Below are 19,960 nucleotides of genomic sequence, written 5' to 3'. Positions count from 1 at the left end.
AAGAATAAGGGTTGATTCATCTATTGTTTAAGTTACTGTATTGAGGGGTTTGGTAACAAGAAAATGCTTACTCTTATAAAATGAGAGTTAGAAATTTTGGTAGAGATTTTAGCAAGCATCTTGAAAGTTGCCATCTTTGATTTGCTTTCGCGGGCCACATAAAATGACATGACGGGACAGATCTGGCCCACGGGCCTAGAGTTTGACACCTGTGCCTTAAGCACTGCGATGTCCTTTTCAGTCCACATAACGTAAAAAATTGGTCCCGCCAAAATGGAAAAAAAACCCAAAATTTAAAAAATGGGTGGATTTTGGTGCTTAATTTATATTCCACAAATGCAACGGTCATAATGCCGTATTTAGACTAGCCGGAGCGCATAGAACATATTACTGTCTAAACAATTGTGGACTTCACTTCCGCTTTAACTTACCAACAGCTGATAAAATTTAAACTTAACTTCATGTTACAGTGATAATTTTACAGTTTACCACCAGCGAGTCCCAGGGACTCGCTGATCAGAAAAGTATGAGTCCCATTTTGCATTTAGAGAGTCCCAAATTTCGAATTCTGAAATGGTCTGTTTATTCAATTGCATAAGATAATAACACAAACAACAACATATACATACAATTATAAACAAATGCTGCAAATTTTTAATAATTCAGTAGCAGGCCTGAGGATTTCGGAAATTCATGGTAGCTGTTTTTCGGTTCCGTCGGATTACCCAATGGGAAACCCGTAAACGTTCATCATGGGAAGCCATTTTTCTATTTTGACTGATATTCATAATCCAGAATTCTGAAACTCAAAATGTAATGTTTCAAAGGTAAATGTTTGAAAACTATGCATTAACAATGAACATTACATCAGCAGCTGTGTACTCCAGGTTTATTCAAAAAACTAAATGGATCAAAATATGGTGTACTCATATGGCATCATGAATACAGCATACCACAAAATCAGAGTATTTTTTTCCAATCTCACACTGTAAAGATTAATTTACTGATAATCATTAATCAGTGATGTGTTCCTCGAGTCGGTCCTTGGCCTCAAGGACCGGCTCGAGGACCGAAGGTCGGTCCTTGGTCCTTGGCCTTGGCCTTGGAGTCAAGTCCTTGGTCCTTGGCCTTGGCGTCAAGTCCTTGGCCTTGGCCTCGGGTTGCCAGTCCTCGGACACAACGCGGTATTAGAGCCTCTAATCCTTCGTCCACAGGTATAAAGTGGACCAGAGGACCGCAAAAATCATGAAGAAATCAAACAAAATCCATTAAGGGAAACCCATGTTGATGAAATTATCTGGCGCTTTAAGGAGGGCGGGGCTGCCACTGACAGGTGACAGTGCAACGTGTAAAGAGCGGCATCACAGTTAGTTTCAATTACGGTTTGTTCCGTTCGCGATCGGCAGTTTAAATAGCGCGTAAAGCCTTTCTGTAACAGTGGTGTCTTTATTTAGTTATTTTTGCACAGTTGTCACGTTTGTGCGGTCGCACTAGAATGTTTGTTTGAACCAAGTAATTTGCGTTACAGCTGGAGTCAATATTGCCGGCACTTCACTTCCGGGTTTGGCCGTTGGGATTTGGAGTCCTTTTGCTCGATTCCAGTTATGTTTGCTGAATGCTTTCTCATGTTTGGAATAATGAATATTGATAATACATAGTTTAAAATCATGGTTGATTTAATTATTTATTATGATTGTGAAGTTGAAGGTATTAAATTAATGTAGTATTAGTGGTAGTGGTCATAATAGTAGTACTCAGAGAATGTTTAGAGATTCAGCCATCTTGTTACCTCTGCATCCTGCGTCCTAGACGCACGATTTTCCCACGGGACACACAGTTCCAAATAATGTGCGTTTTTAGGATGCAAGGAAATTTGTCAGTCAAAACAAACAAACAAACAAACAAAAAAAACTACGGTAAGCCTGAGGATTTCACGGTGACAATCGTTACCGGTAGCGTGTCGTTTCCGTGGCATCATTTTAACGGTACCGAAAAATAGTTTAACCATAAAAGTCACCACACACGAGTTGACTGTGTGATCAACGCAATTTCACTGTGCCTATATGTGTGTTTGTGGTGTGGTGTGGGAGTGTGTTTCTTCTAATTTACTTTCGTTTTTTTTTTTTTTTCAGTGTTGGGGGGGACGCAACAGATAACGTTACATGCGCATGCGGGTTGCTATTTTAGTCCGTAAACTGAGGAATCGCGCGGATGAAAGTTTGAGATGGCGGCGAAAAAAACTCACAAAGGTCTACTAATTACGACATTTAAGAAATGGGAATGCCAGTCTGATTTTTCGTATAAATCGTCCAAAGGGCGTATCACTAAACTCACCTAGGATGTATGCACAGAACACGAGAGCAAGATACGACGAGAGGCACGATTACGAGGCAAGTTGGTCATTAGATTTGAAGGCTAATCGTTATGAAAAATATTATGAAACAGTACTGGTTATTCTATAATTTACTGGTTGTAGCATGGTAACTTTATGAATAAAACATTCGTCACAAGGTGTAGTAATGCTAATGTTAACTGTTGGTAGAACTCATGATGACGTGTGTTAAATTCTTTCGTCAAATTGATAGTAGATTACACATGCATCGTTTTGGGAAGAGAATGTCAAGCCACATGAATACTTACCTGTATTAATGATTACCAGTAAATTAATCTTTGCAGTGTGAGATTGGAAAAAATACTCTGATGATGCCACATGAGTACACCAGTTTTTGATCCATTTATTTTTTGGAATAAACCTGGAGTACACAGCTGCTGATGTAATGTTCATTGTTAATGCATAGTTTCAAACATTTACCGTATTTTCACGACTATAAGGCGCCATTAAAAGTCTAAAATTTTTTCCAAAATGGACAGGACGCCTTATAATGCGGAGCGGAGCGTCTTGTGTATGCGCCGAGTTCCAAAACCTGGCTGAGAGCCGACCCGCTGTTTATATAGAGAAAAGGCGGAAGTGACTGTGGACAGGCATGCGGCAAAGAAGTCGGCCAATCAGTGAAGGGTGGGCGTGTATATATATATACACATGGAGAGCGAGAGAGAGAAAAGGCAGATGTGAGTGAGGACAGGCATGCGGGGAAGATGTCCGCCAATGAGTGAAGGGTGGGCGTGTAAGTGGACGCTAAAGGTACGCCCCAAGCACGTACCAACACCTGTATAGAGTGTGGCTATGTGCATTGTTGCAAAACAACTTCGGTTTTGGTTTCTAAGAACCCCCGGAAATAAATTCTACAAAGAGACAAGCCTACGAAGCTCAGTTCAAACTTCAAGCCATCGGTTATGCTTTTGGCATGCGTGCCCATCTCACAGCAGCGGTGAAAAACCAAGTCAAGCAAATGAACTCTGAGCTTGCCGTTATTCCCGGAGGCTTGACGAAAGAACTCCAACCGCTGGACATCGGCATCAACCGGGCGTTCAAAGTAAAGTTGCGAACGGCATGGGAACAATGAATGATCGATGGCAAACACAACTTTACAAAGAGTGAGAGGCAGCGCCGGGCGAGTTACGCCACAATTTGCGAATGGATTGTGGCTGCTTGGACGAACGTGTCTGCTTGCACTGTTGTTCGAGTTTTTGGCAAAGCCGGCATCATTTCTGTGGAGCCACATGGCAATGAGAGTGACTGACAACGAGAGGGAACACGGCGTTTTTGATGGATTACCGGTACTTGCACAATTGTTCAATTCTGATACAGAGGATGAGGACTTTGATGGATTTCTGGGTGATGATTGATCGAAAAACGTGAGTACATTGTACGATGGCTAAATAAAATACAACGGAACTCAGTTTTGCTTCCGTTGCCTTTTTAAAAACGTGTTTTTAGCTTTTATCTGTATGTCTTGGCATGCTACCGTATGCTTCAAGCTAACGTGTTTTTAGCGTGCGCGCATGCATGCCGTATGTTTAAGCTGGCGTATGTTTTACCACTTTAAAATTGCGCCCAATAATACAGTGCGTTTTGTCTATGTGTAAAATACAGAAATAGCACCCATTAATGAGACTGCGCCCAACCATACGGTGCGCCGAATGGTCGTGAAAATACGGTACACAAATATACACACATTCGGCTGTCAAACGATTAAAATATTTAATCTAATTAAAAATGCAACTGTCATAATTAACTCAAATTTACTAAAAATTGTGATTACTCATGCATTTTTGATCGTTTCTGAATTTCCTTTCATATTTTTTTGTCCTATTTTTCCCCCATTTTAATGCTCTCATCAACATGGAATCATGAATCAGTTTTCTATGTGCAAAATGCAAATATTTACTGAAATAACAATTTCGATTTTCAATTTTACATGAACATTTTCTCTTACGGTTTTGTGTAGACATCATTTCGGATGACTACACCTGGTTCGATGACAACACTGGAGACATTTTATTTGTGCTAGGTCGCTACCACTGCAGCGCACCGTCACTGTCAGACGAACACAGAGAAACTCCACCCGCTCTATTTATATGGACTCGGAACACTGTAACCTTCCACACAAAATAGTTCCAAACAAGTAACAATCGCGTCAGTGGCATACATCATACATACACCTGTATGATCCAGGTAACTTTGGTCTTGTCAGTGGAGCAATCTGGCAACTTTTTAAAAGTAAACTTTCCATTCATAAACTCTTTAAATATCCGTTTTCGGTGTCTCGCGCTGCCATGGCTGGCAAAACAAAGTGTGTGGACCTATGCAGTGCACTTGTTGTTTTGTTTCTGGTTTATTTATAGAGCAATGTAACATCCGCTGTGACGTGTTCCGCGTTAATCTCGCGAGAAAAAAATTTAATCCCGTTAAATCCCGCTAAAACTGACAGCTCTAATATATATATATATATATATATATATATGAGAGACCCCCAAAAACATTTCTTTTAAAGTTGCACATTCCCATTAATTCAAAACAACTTTATTGATAAAAGTAAAGTTCAAATAGCCAACCTTTCCAGGGATGAAGCAGCAGAGGTTGGAGTCAACATATTTCATGAACGTCATGTTAAGGAGAGAAAGGCGCGTCTCCACAGCAGCGAGTATGTCAGCATGACGAGCCAGTGAATGATTTCTCCGTTCAGACTCTCGTCTGGGGGAGAAAAGAAAAAGTAAAAAAATTACGTTAACGCCTACAATAAATAGCACAAGATTTGGCTGAGACATAAGACGGCCTTAAAAAATTGCATGCCGTCAGTGGAGAGATGCAACAGGGACAAAATCTAATTAAATGATTGAAAACAAATAGCTCGTACCGCAAAATCATTGTTTTACCAACCCAACTTCTTTAGCTGTAACCTTATCGTGGTGAAGAACTTTGTGTTTCCCAATGACCTTAGGAATAAAGTTGCCAGGGGCAATTCCGCATGCACACACACACACACACACAGTGTACCAAAAAGAACCCATGATTAGCGAAATCCGTGAAGTAGGATTAATTTTCGAAAAAAAAAAGCAAAAAAATGTGAGAGGGACGAAATTTCAAATAACATACAGCATATTTGACAAAGTTGTCCTTGGTACTTGACAGCCAGCTTTATTTTTTACAGTTATTATACAATACTGAACTATGTATACAATGCAGAGGCGATTGCTCTCAGACTGCAAGGGAAGCTCAGTTTCCCCTACAATGTCAAAAAGTAAGTGATCAAATATACAGTATGTATGTACGTACAATTGTGTGGACATGTCATTGACTAAATATGCGCTACAACGCGCTCAACTTTTGTTCCGAATCAGCTTCCTATTACTGGTTACGACGAGACTCTCTTCTCATTCATTCCCACAGCTTCACTGTGCTTTAAACTGTGTGGACGCTGAGCGTCGACCGCGCGGACGCTGGGCGTCGAGAGAGTTCAGTGTAGGTTGTCCCAATGCATTGAAACGAGACGAGTCATTGGATAAATGCTGGTTTTGTCCCGCCCATCCGATGCTCAGCGTATCGGCTGGCCCGGCCGCTCAGCTTTCCTGCATGATGATTGGATGATCTGTCTGAGGCCGAATCTCGTTTTGATTGACAGCGAAGTGAGCCAATCACCAATCTTATGGTGAAGGCATCATTTTCACTTTTTTGAAAAGGAACGAAGAGTAGAATTCACGTATAAATAAACGGGACACATTTTATGATGTAGGCTGAAATTGAGCTTCCCCTCCTTGACACACCAGCATCCGCCACTGATACAATGAAACCAAAGACCAAAAATTTGCTAAGGTAAATTTGGCAAGCTGTACAGAGACGAGGAGCGGAGACTGTTCACGTTGGTCAGTCCCTTAGCCAATTAGGATGCAGAACACAATTCACTGTTTAAAAAAAAAAGCATTAAAAAAACTGCAATTAAAAAAATCCATGAAACAGCGGAGCCGCGGAAGGTGAAGCGCGTTTTAGCAAGGGATTACTGTGTCACCATTGTATTGGTTTTCAACTTTTTCAAACTGCCAGTTTGGAAGCATCTGCTCTGAAAACTGAAGAGAAGCTCAGCAGAGAGTTCAATATTATATTAACATCAATACGAAATACATTCAAGAAAACAGAGAAAGATAAACTTACATTATACAATTCCGTTTTTTTACATTAACAGTGCAACAAATGCAGGCAAATAAAAATGTGTATACAGTCTTGACTGAGTGTTTTAGCAAGTACGCAAGACCCAAAGTAAACAAATAGCCTCGGAGACCTACAGTCACAAGCTCTGGATCGTGATCGAAAGAACAAGATCCCGGATACCAGCGAGTTTCCTTTACATCAGTGGTCCCCAACCCCCGGTTGGTGCCGGGCCACACAGAAAGACTAAATAAATTACATTACTTCCTTTTTAATCATTTCGGAATCTGAAAGATGTTTTATTTCGAAAAATTACCGGTTTCTCTGTTATATCCAAATACAGTATGTCACTCTTGACGCAGGTGAAGGCGGCGCTTCTTGGTGAAGTGATAGGTTACTGCTAAAATGAAACACAAGAGCTTGCAAAATTATTTAAAAAAAAAGACAAACATCTTTGGAAAGATTCTTTGGGAAGGGGAAAAGGCCCAGCCAGAAGACACAAGAGGAGCCTACGACTTCCAAGAAAAAGGCGGCTACATTTAATAAGACAGTGTCAGGAGTCCTACTTCAGATCCGGATTTATCTCAACAGGATAATCACACGCACCATGCCCACCATGCATAATGTGCGGCGATGGTGAGTCGTATTTTTCATGCACTTTTTATTTGCGACATGTCTCATATTAAAGGCACGTTTAAACATTACCATGGCGACCAGATCGGACGTTCCTCATGCCATGATTCGTGTGTACAGTAAATATTCCCATCTCCGGAATTCTATGGAAAGGAATATCCTTCACCCGGAATAAAAACCTATGCATTAACATTTTGACTACGATATTACGTGTTACCGGAACTTGCGTAAGCGGAAATTCCACTCTCCGGAACCCGGATGGAGACAGAAGGCCACGGGAGCTTCAATACACGCAACGCCCACCCGATGCGACGGAAAAGACACAACGCTGAAACAAGTCTTCACTTCGCGTTTTTCGATCATCAGATTCTAAACGACGACGTGCAAGTGAGTTTTTATTGCCGTGCGTTTTACTGTAATTGTGAATGATTTTAACTTTATTCACTTACGTCCTGGAGAACGCGGCACTAGCTTAAAAGCAGCACCCACTCGACATGACCGAAGAAACGTGTTCGCTTCGCCGTTTTCATTCATCAGATTCGAAACGAAGACGTGTAAGCGACTTTTTATTGGCGTGCGTTTTACTGTAATTGCGAAAGATTTTAACTTTATTCACTTACGTCGTGTAGATCATCGCATCGAAGAACTGTAACGACTGGAGCGGAGCGAGTGAAATGCATCCGTTTGAGCGAGGCTGGACACAAAGTTAAAAAGATCCAGCAGACAGTCGGAAAGACGCAAATCCACAAAACTTTAAAAAACAAGGCATCGATTCAACTCCTGATGACAAGCCACCATCCAGCAAGGAAGCAATGCAAATGGCAACAAAAATCCTTCAGTATGCACAAGAATTACCAGACATCGGTGATCAACGGGACAGTTACTTGCAACTAGCAAGAAAACTGTATGACATGCAGGCAAACATTGTCATAAACCAAAGAACGCATCCAACAAAACAATCCAAAATACACATTTTTTTCCCAAGACAAAAAAATAAACATTAAAATACTGTATGTATTTTACTGTTGTGATTTTTTTGGGATATACCTGTATTGCAGTTTTTGTTATATCAACAGTTTTTGGACAGTATATTTTTGTATTTTATTGATTGTGTTGTTACACGTGCATTTTGTCAACATACTTGCAGGTTCAGAAAGGACCTTCAACAATAACAATCCATGGTTTACTCCCAAACTCAGGCAACTCAGGAAAGAGAAAGAGGCTGCATTTAGAAGTGGAGATCAGGCACTGTGCAAACACGCCCAAAACCAATTGACAAAGGAAATTAACATCGCAAAGAGAAGCTGTGCAGAGAGGCTGAAAAACCAGTTCTCTGCTAACGACTCTGCATCTGTATGGAATGGCCTGAAAGCAATCACTAACTATAGAATGCCACCCCCAAACAGTGAACAATAAGGGTCTTGCTAATGAACTAAACATGTTTTTCTGCCGATTTGAAAAGGTCACCCCCATTTCCCACACACACACACACACCTCTACCAGAAACCACTCTACCTACCCCCCCACCCTCTTTTTCTCCACTACAGATCCACGAACAGGATGTGAGACGGCTCTTCAAGCAGCAGAAGATCAAGAAAGCTGCGGGGCCCGACAAAGTGTCCCCCTCTGGCCTGAAAGTCTGCGCTGACCAGCTGGCTCCGGTCTTCACACAAATCTTCAACAGATCTCTGGAGCCGTGTGAGGTCCCATCCTGCTTCAAACAGTCTACTCCCAGTTCCCAAGAAACCGGCAACATCGAAACTGAACGACTATAGGCCTGTCGCTCTGACGTCTGTGGTCATGAAGTCCTTTGAACGCCTTGTGCTGAACCACCTAAAGAACGTCACCGGACCCCTGCTGGACCCTCTCCAGTTTGCCTACCGGGCAAACAGGTCTGTGGAAGACGCAGTCAACATAGGTCTGCACTACATCCTCGAGCACCTCGACAGCACAGGGACCTACGCAAGGATTCTGTTTGTGGATTTCAGCTCTGCATTCAACACCATCATCCCGGAACTCCTCACCCCCAAACTTCTCCACCTCGGTGTGTCCCCTACGATCTGCCAGTGGATCCTCAGCTTCCTGACGGGACGGACACAACAGGTGAGACTGGGAGCAACAACATCATCAATACGCACCACCAGCACTGGAGCCCCACAGGGATGTGTCCTCTCTCCACTGCTCTTCTCTCTCTACACAAACGATTGCACCTCAACAGATCCAGCTGTCAAACTCATAAAGTTGGCAGACGACACCACGGTCATCGGTCTCATCAAAGACGGCGACGAGTCTGCGTACCGCCAACAAGTGGAGCAGCTGGAGCTCTGGTGCAGCCGACACAACCTCGGGCTGAACACGCTCAAGACTGTAGAGATGATCGTGGACTTCAGGAAACATTCTTCTCCACAGTTGCCCCTCACACTATCCAACTGCCCTGTGTCAACCGTCGAGACCTTCAAGTTCCTGGGAATCACAGTCTCCCAGGACATGAAGTGGGAAGTCAACACCATATCCATCCTGAAAAGGGCCCGGCAGAGGATGTACTTCCTGAGGCTGCTGAGGAAGCATGGCCTGCCACAGGAGGTGCTACGACAGTTCTACACGGCAGTCATCGAATCAATCCTGTGTTCTTCCATCACGGTTTGGTTTGGGGCCGCCACAAAAAAGGACAAAATCCGACTTCAACGGACAGTTAGGACGGCGGAAAAAATCGTTGGCACCGCCCTACCCACTCTTGAGGACTTGCACACTGCAAGAATCAAGACAAGGGCACGGAAAATCCTCCTGGATCCCCCGCACCCTGCCCACCACCTTTTCCAGCTACTCCCCTCAGGCAGACGCTACAGATCCATGCGCACCAAATCCAGTAGACACTTAAACAGCTTCTTCCCTCTAGCCATTAACTCCTTAAACAGTCACTGACGTAGTCACTCTTCCTGTACTACAAATACTGCTACTAGTTACTCTAAAATGGTTCAATGATTTGTTGTTTACGATGATACTAATGCAGCGTGTTATACCGGAGACAAATTCCTTGTGTGTTCTACATACTTGGCCAATAAAGATGATTCTGATTCTGATGTACCATGCTCATTTCCCAAATGAGGAATTTCTGTTATCAGGACAAATTGGACAGCGCAAACACGAGTCCGTACTAGAGAATATTTACTGTATTATTATGTTTAGAAAATACCACAGTTTTCATGCAGGTCATATCATATTATTTTGTTGTATTTAACTTAGCCTTAAAGGCCGGTCCTTGAAAATATTGTCTGACATTAAACTGGTCCGTGGGACAAAAAAGGTTGGGGACCGCTGCTTTACATGGTGTCTGAGATGGGGTGAGAAGCTCGATCATCTAGAAGAGACTACTCTGAGTCGAGCCGTTGCTCTTCTGCATCAAGAAGAGCCAGAGATAAGGTGGATCCCGCATCTGGTTCGGATGCCTCTTGGACACCTCCCTGGTGGGGTATCCACTGGGAGGAGGTCTCGAGGAAAACCGTCTCCTGGCTGGAATGCCTTGGGATTGCCCCGGAAGAGCTGAACGAAGTAGCTGGGGAGAGCAAATTCTGAGCTTCCCTGAAACCAAAAAACTGCTGCCCCTGTTAACCCCAGATAAGCAGAATGGAAGGATGTATCAATTATCATAAAAGACGTGGGTCCTGGGGAAAAAAAATCTATCAAAATACTCTAAAGTGGCTGGCACTCAGCTGTAGTGATTATCTAAAATGGCTGGCATTGAATGAGTTAAACCAGTGCTTCTCAATTATTTCTTGTTACGCCCCCCCAACAAGAAGAAAACAATTCGCGCCCCTCTCCCGCCCTCTGCTGCCACGATAAATTTCATTTGTCTATAAAATTGTTCTAATTACACCTCTGCATTACATTGTATCCTTGTTAACATTAATGAAAAGAAAAAAGAAATATAGTTCAATTTACAGCTAATAATAACTTTATTAACATTGTTTTTTAGTCTGTACAGAAAAGATTTTCAGTGCATCGATTTGCCTGAAATTAAACAAAATAAAAATCCTTGTTTAAACTGGAAACATGTTTGACCAATTTATTGCTCCATTTCATTCTGAAGGTTAAATGAAATAATACCAATAAATAATAACTCATTCAAATTCAGCTCAGCAACATTAACTCAGGAGCACAATATATAAATCACTTAGGTCTACAAAAAAATTTTTTTTTTTTTAATCAAAATGAGGAAGTCAAGCTTGATGGCTACGATGAGCATGTTTTGCAGTGTGCAAGTTTTCCAGGGGCTTATCAGTGTGATTGAGGTGTAATGTCTTTAAATGGTGCCTTGATTTATATGGCTTTGTGCTGTCCGCAGCCAGCATTTTTTGACTCGTTTGTCTCCCACTATCGTCACAGTGAATCCAAGCGCTACATAAACTTCGTCATATTTCCTTGTCTTAATTTTCGGGTGATTTTATTTTGTCTCATTATCTTCGTCTCTTTCCGCCTTTCTTTTCATCCCTATTTAACCCCCCCACCAAAAAAACAAAACAAAACCCCCCCCCTCATTTCTCGTGAGGCTTTGTTTACTGCACTTCATATCACCTGCTAGGTGCAACAAACAAACAAACAAACAAAACCCTACACCATTTACATTTTACTCTATTTTCTTCGGCGAAAAAAAAGCATGTTCCCCAGAGACGCCCCCCCCCCGGCATTACAGCGCACTACCCTGGGGGGGTGGGAGCACCCCACTATTTGAGAAGCAATAGTGAAAATAGGCAAATTTTATAACGTCAAAACACAAATGTACTAGGCCTTAGACTTTAAACATGGGGTTGGGCATAAAATAAAGAGTTGGCATCATGCATCACCAGATGCCTGCATGGTGCCACTGAATAAGCATCAATGTAAGCACTTCTTCTGACATATGACACTTACCTCGGAAGTTGAGCTTTGACTTGCCTCTGACACATGCTGTGATAACGCTCCACCTTGAGGAAGCCCTGATTAAGAACACGCTGGCAGATCATATCCATTCGCTTACAAACCTGGAGGGTATAAACAAGAGTCAATATTATTCAAACAGGGGCATATTCACTGGTGTGCTCAAATCAGAAAAGGTGATCCGTTGTGCACTTTCCGGGCTGTGCAGATTTTCCCATCAACTGACAAATCTTGCAGTATGCATATTGTTCGAGCTACTGAAGCAGCTTTTGTCTTCCGCGTTCTAGAGACTGTGCTCGAGTCTAGCACCTCTCAAAGGTGAAACATCGTATTGCACGTTTTCAGTCATTTCACACCCAATGATAGCAGGTGATGACTGCCACCAGCTGACTTTTTCTTTACCTCCATCCACACACCCATTATCTACCGCTTAGCCAAGGTCAGGTCAAATGGGCAGCAGCTTCAGCAGAGAAACCCAGACTTCCCTCTCTTCAGACATTTTATGTTGTCTTGAGAGGCAAGAAATTTCATCTGTGCTGTATGTTACAGCACATTTGACAATAAAGTTGTATCAAATCCAATCCAATTCAGCCACTTCTTCCAACACTCCGGAAAGATCTCAAGGCATTCCCAGGCCAGCCGGGAGTCATAGTCTCTCCATCGTGTCCTGGGTCATACCCAGAGCCTGCTGCGAGTTGGACATGCCCAGAACACCTCACCAGGGAGGCGTCCAAGTAGCATCCTAACCAGATGCCCGAGCTACCTCAGGGTTCCCACTCTTCCACTTGCTTTTTATTTATGGACCTATTAATGACCTTTGAGGACCAATTTGGCCATTTTTAAGGACTTTTTCTCCATTCGATGGGGGATTCACGGTGGATTTAATGCCCGCTCAGCAATACACGGGCTGAACAAAAAGCCACATATCACTGAGCTGGTGTTCAAATCATTGCTGCCTATTTTTAGGGGCAACCACTTAACCCTTTATTTGACATACTGTATGTCAACTTTTCACTTTTGCTACTTGTATCACAGGTAGGAAAATGAAAAAAACTTTTTAATTCTCAAATAAAACACTTTTTGAAAATTTTAATTCAGAAAATATAAAACTTCAATTTGTTTTTCGAATAAACACAACACTAAGAACAGAGCTAATGGTCATATGGGTCACCTGGACAGGGTTTAGAAAAATCTGGTTTCACGAACAGTAGTACTGATTGCCCATCTTGGCAGTATCCAGTATACCTGAAACGCATGTCAGAAGTCTAAATCCCAAATGGTCTAACCCTATTATTTTCCCTCCTATCACCTTAAATGACCAGACATGTTTTATAATGACAAATATGAAACTGCTATGACAATTAGGGAATAGCAGACAGTGACTTAGTTTTCTCCTCAATCTCTTTTGCAAGTTCTTGGCGATCAATTTTCTTCTCTTTTGCTGTGTGCCTCAATGCATTTGACTTGACCAGGAGGCTATGACAAGCTTTACCTCTCATGGAGATGCCCTTCTTGCACACTCGGCAGTAGGCCGACGTATAATCGCCAGCAATTTTTCCGAGCCAAACACGGAACTCCGGCTTCTCCAGCCACGCCACTTGAAAATAGCATTGTCCCGGAATATTTGTAGCGACGCCACTTGAGCGAAGTGCGCCTCAGCAGTCGAAAGTCCGCTGCTCTCTGCTGTGTGTGCGTCCGCGCGAACATGTACGCACGCGCACATCTTTTGGTTTCAACCAAGCAACCGACGTCACAGATCAAATACGCTTTGATCTACGCCAACAAAAAGCTAGCCTTGCCGAGACAACAGCTAAGCTTAGCTGACGCACACACAGCAGAGAGCAGCGGACTATCGACTGCGGAGGCGCGCTTCGCTCGAGTGGCGGGCGCTACATATTTGTCTGTCACTTGTTGAGATCGATAAATTTGATGAATAGATTTTTCCAGAAAATACGGTAATTGTTTGCCGAGCCGGCAACCAAACCATCCATTCACTACCCCAGGATGCCGTCAATCTATTGTTGTTTCCCGGAATGACCCGAAGTGACCACGTGATCATCGTCGGAACTAATCGGAGACGGCAGGAAAAGCAGAGCGGGTACCAGGTCCTGCATGTTCCGACAAAACTATGAATTGGAAGGATGAGGAAAATGACATACACAAATTAAATGAATACCGCACGTTAATTTTTATGGATTTTAGAAGATTTCCCTGAAAATTATGGGCAATGAAGAACATAATTTTACAACTTCTTTTTTTTATTGATTTTTATGTACTTTAAGGACCCGTACAAACCCTGTACCTCATCGGTCTACTCTCAACATGGCTTGACTCTGTGTCCCTCCTGGATGACCGAGCTTCTCACCCTATCTCTATGGGAAAGCTCAAACACCCCGCGGAGGAAACTCATTTCAATCTCTTTTTGATTGACAGCGAAATGAGCCAATCACTGATCTTTTGGTGGAGGCATCCGCGGGAGCATTTTTAAATTCTCATTCTGTTCCGAGTTGAACTGGAGACTTCTTCTAACCATTTTCGTGACACTCTCTTTGTTGAAAACGACTAGCGACAAATTAATCTTTTATTTCTGGTGGGTTTTATTGTTGTTGCTGTAGTTATAGGACACTAGTTAAGTCCCTGGAAAAGAAGCCTTGTTGGTATGACAGGGTCACAGATCATTTTCTTGAAAAGGAATGGAGAGTAGAATTCACGTATAAATAAACTGACACATTTTATGATGTTGGCCGAAATTGAGCTTCCCCTCCTTGACAGACCAGCATCCACCACTGATTTTATATATACTGTGTATATATATATATATATATATATATATATATATATATATACATATATATATATGTGTGTGTGTGTGTGTGTGTGTGTGAGGAGATTGCTCTACGACTGCAAGGGAAGCTCAGCTTCCCCAAAAATGAAAATAAGTGATCAAATCAATGTGTGCACATACAATTGTGTGTACATGTCAAATATGCGCTACAATGGGCTCAACTTTTGTTCCGAATCAGCTTTTTATTACACGTTACGGCGCGACTCTCTTCTCATTCATTCCCGCAGCTTCCCTGTGCTTTAAATTGTGTGGACGCCGAGTGTCTACAGCGCGGACGCTGGGCGTCTTGAGAGTTCAGTGTAGGTTGTCCCAATGCATTGAAACGAGACGAGTCATTGGATAAATGCTGGTTTTGTCCCGCCCATTGAACGCTCAGCATCTCTGGGAGTCTATAGACCAGGGGTGGCCATTACGTCGATCCTGATCGACCGGTAGATCGAGGACTGGTCCCAAGTAGATCCGAAAGGTGTAGAGGAGAGAGGAAAAAAACCCCATTTGTGTGTCTTTGTACATGTTTGTAATATATTTTTTGTGTTAATGTACACTGCATCCTAATCATCCTATCAGTCTCATTTTCACAATTTTAAAAAAAAAAAATACAATAAAATAAAGCAGGTAAATCTTTTACCTGCGGTGGCGCGTGACCTACGTCAGCGGAAGTTGTTAGCGCCCAGCAGTCTGCAATTGCAGCTTGTGATCAGAGCTGTTGCGCTATATCTATTATAGTCATTATTCGCATTCAGAGTTTGCTTCGTGTACAATTCACTGAGGGCACGGGCAAAGAATAGGAATGTAGAGGGCCCAGCGAAACACTTTAAAACGGTACGTGTGAGCTCCGATAGTCAACAGGCTGCAAAAGTGCATCGCTTGCTTCCGTGTCAGGCTTCTCATCATGGCGTGCGTGCGTGCGTGTGTGTGTGCGCGGTAAGGGGCGATCCCGTGAGGTTGCTTGATCGAAAACTCGATCTTCGGTCCAAAAGGTTTGGGCACCCCTGCTATAGACAGTGGGCGTTTATGGGCTGGCTCTGACGCTCAGCTTCTCTGCATGATGATTTGTGTGAGGCGGAATCTCTTTTTGATTGACAGCGAAATGAGCCAATTACTGATCTTTTGGTGAAGGCATCCGCGGGAGCATTTTTCAATTCTCATTCTGTTCGGAGTTGAACTGGAGACTTCTTCTCATCATTTTAGCGACACTCTCTTTGTTGAAAACGACTAGCGACAAATTAATCTTTTATTTCTGGTGGGTTTTATTGGAGTTGCTGAAGTAACAGGACACTAGTTAAGTCCCTGGAAAAGAAGCCTTGTTGGTATGCCAGGGTCACAGATCACAGATCAGATCATTTTCATGAAAAGGAACGGAGAGTAGAATTCACGTATAAATAAACGGACACATTTTATTCTGTAGGCCGAAATTGAGCTTCCCCTCCTTGACAGACCAGCATCCGCCACTGATGCACACGTTTAAGTTAGTCGTCTTTTACATAATTGTTATTTGTCTACTCTAGTGTATCAATAACGCTGCTAGTGTTGCTGTCTTAGCTAGATCAGAATTGCAATGGCCGGGTGCACAGCCGCAAGTGACAAGGCATAAAACAGCAGATAGTTATTAACCGATATCTACAATAACAATACTACAACTAATAATACAATTTTAAGAATAATAGTTATCCCGTCACGTTGTTCTTACCGAGCGCAGCAAACTGATTTCATCGTAAGACAAAAAATTGAGGATTGCCTCGATGGCCACAATAGGTAGCCCTAGAAGTGGGTTGTTCTGATGAGTCTGGTCCACTGATGGTTGTTTGAGTACCACAACATCTGAGGGTAAAGAACCAACACGGACATCAATTCGTTCCACGTTGGTAGCCATCTTTGTCTCTGCTTGAGTGGGCGGAAATGACGTAAGGCAGCTGCTTCGACTTCGTCTTCTTCGTTGTCGTATTCGCCTTCTTCTTATTATTATTATTAATACTGTTACAGGTATTACTTTTAATCTGCCGGATAAAGCAAATGGGTTTAATCCAGCCCTCAGGATGGTTTGGTAGAGTATAATTTTTAAAAATATTTTAATTAAAAAAAATAATAATAATTGTAAATTTTCCCAGTGTGGGACAAATAAAGGGTATCTTATAATAAAAATAAGTACCGTCCAGGTGAATAAACAGCTGTTACTTGTATGCAAGGAGGATGCATATTTATTTCAGTGCACTTTTACCATTATTAAGGCCTGAGCAGCGATATAATAAAACATAAACAAAAATAGAATAGAATCATTTGCAAATCATATTGAAACTACCTTTAATTGAATACACTACAAAAACAATATATTTACTTTTCAAAGAGACAAACTCAACTCAACTGAATTTTTGAGCACTTTCAAACAGCAATCACTGCATACAAAGTGCTGTACATGGAGCAACTAACATATATACAACAATAAAGCAATAAATTACCGGTACTAACAAAATGGTAGAAGGCACCAAACAGTAAAACTAAGATCAAATCTGAGTCATGCTGAGTCAAATGCCAAAGAATACAAGTGAGTTTTGAGGCGGGTTTTAAAGATGGGCAGGGAGGGGGCTTCCCGAATGTTCAGTGAGAGGTCATTCCAGAGAGATGGACCAGCAACGGAAAAGGCTCAATCCCCTCTGAGTCTCCGTTTAGTTCTTGGTACTTCTAATAATGTCTGGTCCGCCGACCTGAGGCGTGCCAGGTGTGTAGGGGCGGATGAGCTCAGAGAGGTACAGTGGCGCGAGGTCATTTAAAGATTTGAAAACAAATAATAGTCATTAACACATTGCAATGTAACACATTCCTAAGAAGCCGGGACAGCGTCATGTTGACCACTGTGTTACATCAGGTTTATTTTTAATAACATTTAATTTGGGAACTATTTATTGAAGCCTTGTAGGTGGAATTCTTTCTCATTCTTGCTTGATTTACAGCCTTAGCTCTTCAACAGTCCATGCGCCACAGGGGAGCACGGTGGACGACTTGTTAGCACATCCGCCACACAGTGCAGAGGTCGTTGGACCGATTCCAGCCCCAGCCTTCCTGTGTGGAGTTTGAATGTTCTCCCCGCCCTTCTGTGAGTTTTCTCAAGGTAATCTGGTTTCTTCCCATATCCCGAAGACATGCACCATAGCTTAATTGTTTTCTCTAAATTTCCTAGGGCGTGATTGTGAGTGTGGATATTGCCTATGTGTGCCCTGGAATTGCCTGGCACCCAGTTCAGGGTGTACACTGGCTACTACCCGAAGACAACTGGAAAAGGCTCCAGCACACACGCGACCCTCCTGTGGATAAATCAGTTCAGATAAAGGATGCCATCCATCCATCCATTTTCTCCCGCTTATCCGGGGTAGGGTCGCGGGGGGGAGGAGCTTTAAGATAAGATAAGATAAGATATCCTTTATTAGTCCCACACTGGGGAAATTTACAGCCTCCAGCAGCAAGAATGTAGGCAGAAAGAAGAAGAAAAAACAAACAAACACCGTCCAATTAAGTGCAATATAAATACAAAATGGATAAATCGCACTGCTATTTACAGTTGTTTTCCACATCATTCAATTATTAAATATTATTGTTGCTATTTTTTATTCAGCAGCCTGACAGCAGTTGGTAGGAATGAGCGTCTGTATCTCTCCTTCTTGCAGCGCGGGTGTAACAGTCTCTGGCTGAAGGAGCTACCTAGTGCTGTCAGGGCGGGCTGGAGAGGGTGGGAGGGACTGTCCATCATAGCTTTTAGCTTAGTTAGCATCCTTCTGTTGCCCACCTCCTCCAGAGTGTCAAGGGAGCAACCCAGGACAGAACTGGCCTTCCTGACCAGTCGCTCCAGTCTCTTTCTGTCCCGGGCTGAGATGCTGCCTGACCAGCAGAAAATGCCATAATGGATGGCCGAGGCCACCACCGAGTTATAGAAAGTCTTAAGGAGCGACCCCTGAACCCCAAAAGACCTTTAGCGGGGAAGCCCAGACTTCCCTCTCCCTAGCCACTTCTTCCAGCTCTTCCTGGGGGATCCTGAGGTGTTCCCAGGCCAGCTGGGTGACATAGTCTCTCCAGCCTGTCCTGGGTCATCCCGACATGCCCAGAACACCTCACCCGGGAGGTGTTCAGGAGGCATCCTAATCAGATGCCCGAGCCACCTCATCTGGCTCCTCTCGATGTGGAGAAGAAGCGGGTCGACTCTGAGCCCTTCCCGGATGACCGAGCTTCTCACCCTATCTCTAAGGGAGAGCCCGGACACCCTTCGGAGAAAACTCATTTCGGCCGCTTGTATCCGGGATCTCGTTCTTTTGGTCACGACCCATAGCTCATGACTATAGATGAGATAAACGATGCATGGATGGATAATGTGCCATAGATTTCCAATGACCAGTCTGGACTCCAAGCCGGCCAGTCTAGAACTTGCATTCTTTTATTATAAAGCCACACTGTTGTAACACCTACAGAATGTGGTTTGGCACTATCTTGCTGAAATAAGCAGGGGCGTCCATGAAAAAGACATTGCATAAATGGTAGCATATCTTTCTCCAAAACCTGTATATACCTTTCAGTATGATTGGTGCCTTCACAGATATGTAAGCCATTGGCACTAACACAGTCCTACAACATTACAGATGCTGATTTTTGAACTTTGAGTCCATAACAGTCTGGATGGTTCTTTTCTTCTTTAGCCCGGAGGCAACATGCACAATTTACAAAAGACGACAGAACACTTTTCCACTTTACGTCAGACCATCCCAGATGAGCTCAGGCTCAGAGAAGCCGGCAGCGTTTATGGATGTTGATAAATAGCTTTTGCTTTTCACAGTAAAATTTTAAGTTGTACTTTCGAATGTAGCATTAAACTGTATTTACTGACATAAGTTTTCTGAAATGTTCCAGAGCCCATGTGGTGATATCGTTTACACAACGATGTTTTTTGATGCAGTTCCATCTGGGGATCGAAGTTCGTGGGCATTCATGTTTGTTTTCGAACTTGCAGCTTGCATGCAGTGATTTCTCCAAATTGTCTGAAC

At 42.9% G+C, this 19,960-nt stretch overlaps 1 protein-coding gene across 2 annotated transcripts in view; it reads right to left on the bottom strand.

Annotated features, from left to right (window-relative positions):
* Positions 1-16,827, bottom strand: part of fbxo28 (F-box protein 28) — a 32,754-nt gene extending 15,927 nt beyond the window's left edge. The window contains exons 1-3 of one of the 2 annotated variants that reach the window (XM_086121782.1): positions 16,627-16,827; positions 12,086-12,195; positions 4,957-5,095 (exon numbers count right to left, since the gene is read on the bottom strand). In XM_086121782.1, coding sequence (XP_085977908.1) covers positions 4,957-5,095; positions 12,086-12,195; positions 16,627-16,809 — 432 coding nt within the window. In that variant the 5' untranslated portion in view covers positions 16,810-16,827. Of the gene's footprint in view, positions 1-4,956; positions 5,096-12,085; positions 12,196-13,583; positions 13,739-16,626 lie in introns of those variants that run through there. The other variant, XM_086121783.1, reaches the window with a different exon arrangement.
* Between the last annotated feature and the right edge of the window lie 3,133 nt (positions 16,828-19,960).

Source organism: Hippocampus guttulatus, chromosome 10 (genome assembly GCF_054856545.1).
Source record: "Hippocampus guttulatus isolate MCC_2025c chromosome 10, RoL_Hgut_1.0, whole genome shotgun sequence".
In the NCBI taxonomy this organism is placed as follows: Eukaryota; Metazoa; Chordata; class Actinopteri; order Syngnathiformes; family Syngnathidae; genus Hippocampus; species Hippocampus guttulatus.
Note: the sequence above shows the minus strand (reverse complement) of the source record. Positions and strands in the feature narration are given on the sequence as shown.